Raw genomic sequence first — 2,109 nt, forward strand, 5'->3', positions numbered from 1 at the left:
TACACACTGACGATTTATTCAAGACCCCCCCAACCAGCTCTCGGGCACCAGGCAGCCTCTCAGAAGATCTTCAGAGACTCCAGCTTCACGTCCCCGCCCACCTCCACCAGGCGCACGCGCGCCAGTGGCAGCCGGTGGCGGAAGTGGTGGTACTGCGCGTCCCCGATCACCGCCTGCGGGGCGAGGGGCGGGATGAGACATGTGTGACCCTGTCACTTAATGCCTCTGGGCCTCGGTTTCCCTTCTGGGAAAATGGGGCTGCTCACTCGAACTTCAAATGACTTTACTCCTTGGCACAACGAAAAGGTGCTTTTTGAAGATGTGGGAGGGGATGTCAGAATTTGTATTTCGCCGTCCAGTACCCCGCCCCTGGAGCCTAGCGATAGAGCCTTAAAATCGCCGAAGGTCTGGGTGGTGGAGGGTCTGCGGCCACCGATCCCGGCTAGGACAAGTTCCTGGGAGCGGCCTCCAGCCCAGCCCCGCCCTTGCCTTGCGCAGAGCCCAGATCTCGGGCGTGAACGAGCAGGCAGGGCCACGCGTCAGCACTAGGAGAGCCACCCCGCGGGCACCCAGCTCCTACTCACCTGGTGCTAGCCCTGCTGTCTGTGGTAGGTGCGCAGGCGCGAGCGAGAGGCGCTGTGGGGACCGCCCTGCCCCGCCTCAGCCGCGCCGCCCCCACCCTCCCACCTCCGCGGCCCATCCGCAGTCGCCACCAGACCCCCAGCCCTGTGCTCTTGGGACCCAGCTTGGGGCGCCTCTCCCTGTCACAGACACGCACCTTGAAGCCATCTTCGGTGGCGATGAGCAGCACCTCGAAAGGTTGTCCCCGCTGGAAGGGGATTCCCTGGCCGCGCTCCTCCTGGCCCCAGGCGCCCTGCTCCAGGCTGTTGAAGACCACCGTGCACTGGTCCAGCCGAGGGTTGAAATGCAGGGCGATATCTGCGCCCTGCCCCTCGCAGCACAGCAGGTCCACGTGAAACCTGGAAGTGCCCAGACCACCGTCAAGGGCCAGTGGGCCGGGTCACCCACAGCCACAGTACCCTCTTTGACAGGGACCTGAGGATGTTACACACCACAGAAGGAAGCCTTGTGAGCTGCTGGCTAGGGAGCTCAGGTTCCCAAGGCAGCCTACGGTTTCTCTGGGCCCCTGGCACACAGCCAGCCAGACCAAAGTCACTGTGCTCCTGTGCCCTCTGTTTTCAGAGTCTGGGAGCTGCCAAGGCATGGCACTGCTGATGGCCAGGGTGTCCTAATTCCCCGGGAACCCTCAGTTCCCAGGGAATTGAGGGACAATCCCAGGAGCCCCAATATGTTCAGAGCACCCTGTCATTCAGAAGGACCAAAGGGCCCTCCCAGAGTGGGGAGGGCCTGCCAGCGTGCAGGGTGTCTCCAGGACTCAAGGCACATCTCCAGAGTTATGGGGACTCAGACGTGAAAGTCAGAGGACTCTGTGTCTAGGACCTGGAACTCTACATACTTAGGGGGTCTTGGGGACCTGAGCCACAAGGGCACAGGGCAGCTAAAGGAACACATCAGATTTCAGAAAGGGAGAGTTGGCCTGGGGACGCCAAGACTGGTAGGCAGAGATGGCCCCAAGACCACCGTGTCTGGGCTGCATGAATTGGGGTCACCTGAGTCTGAGGACCTCCTCTCTTCCCCCCGGGTGCTAGAGTCTCACCTGCCAGCCTGGCAAGGAATGACACCTCGAATTCTGAGCACAGTACCTGGGCGAATGCCCTCACACAGCGTGGTCCTGTGGGGGACGTTCTGCAAGAGCAGAGTGTGGGCACATCTTGAATCTGGGAGATGGAAGACCATCACCCCACAGAGGGGCCGACCAGAACCCAGACCAGCAGAAAGCAGTGGAAGAGAAAAGGGTTAGCCCAGATGCCTGAGCCCAGAACACCCCACAACATACTCCTGCCCCTTTCTCCGTGGACAAGGCAGCTCTGTGCCAGGCCCCAGCGCCCTGCCCACATTGCCCAGCCTGGGCACCCAGAGCACTCACGGAGCTTACCGACATGGCTGAGACAGGGACAGACAACGGTGCTGGTGGTGGGGAGACTGCTGGGGACTTTAATAAAGGCAGGCAGGGCGGGCCCTGATGAC

The 2,109-nt window shown here is 61.7% G+C and overlaps 1 protein-coding gene across 1 annotated transcript; it reads right to left on the reverse strand.

Annotated features, from left to right (window-relative positions):
• On the reverse strand, positions 1–2,023 carry LOC100952053 (galectin-7). Its single transcript, XM_023508249.1, has 4 exons — positions 2,018–2,023; positions 1,074–1,147; positions 779–980; positions 1–173 (listed from the first exon to the last, which is right to left on the reverse strand). Exons 1-4 carry the CDS (start codon positions 2,021–2,023, stop codon positions 60–62), a joined length of 396 nt encoding a protein of 131 aa, XP_023364017.1. The 3' UTR covers positions 1–59.
• Between the last annotated feature and the right edge of the window lie 86 nt (positions 2,024–2,109).

This window comes from Otolemur garnettii, unplaced genomic scaffold (genome assembly GCF_000181295.1).
Source record: "Otolemur garnettii isolate 467f Iridium unplaced genomic scaffold, OtoGar3 scaffold00233, whole genome shotgun sequence".
NCBI lineage: Eukaryota > Metazoa > Chordata > Mammalia > Primates > Galagidae > Otolemur > Otolemur garnettii.

What these genes read in the sequence shown, in the direction of transcription:
- LOC100952053 (XM_023508249.1), bottom strand. An exon ending in TCACAAGGCTTCCTTCTGTG is followed by an intron (nt 981 to 1,073) that starts GTGTGTAACATC and finishes GGGCACTTCCAG; the next exon opens with GTTTCACGTGGACCTGCTGT. An exon ending in CCACCGAAGATGGCTTCAAG is followed by an intron (nt 174 to 778) that starts GTGCGTGTCTGT and finishes CTCGCCCCGCAG; the next exon opens with GCGGTGATCGGGGACGCGCA.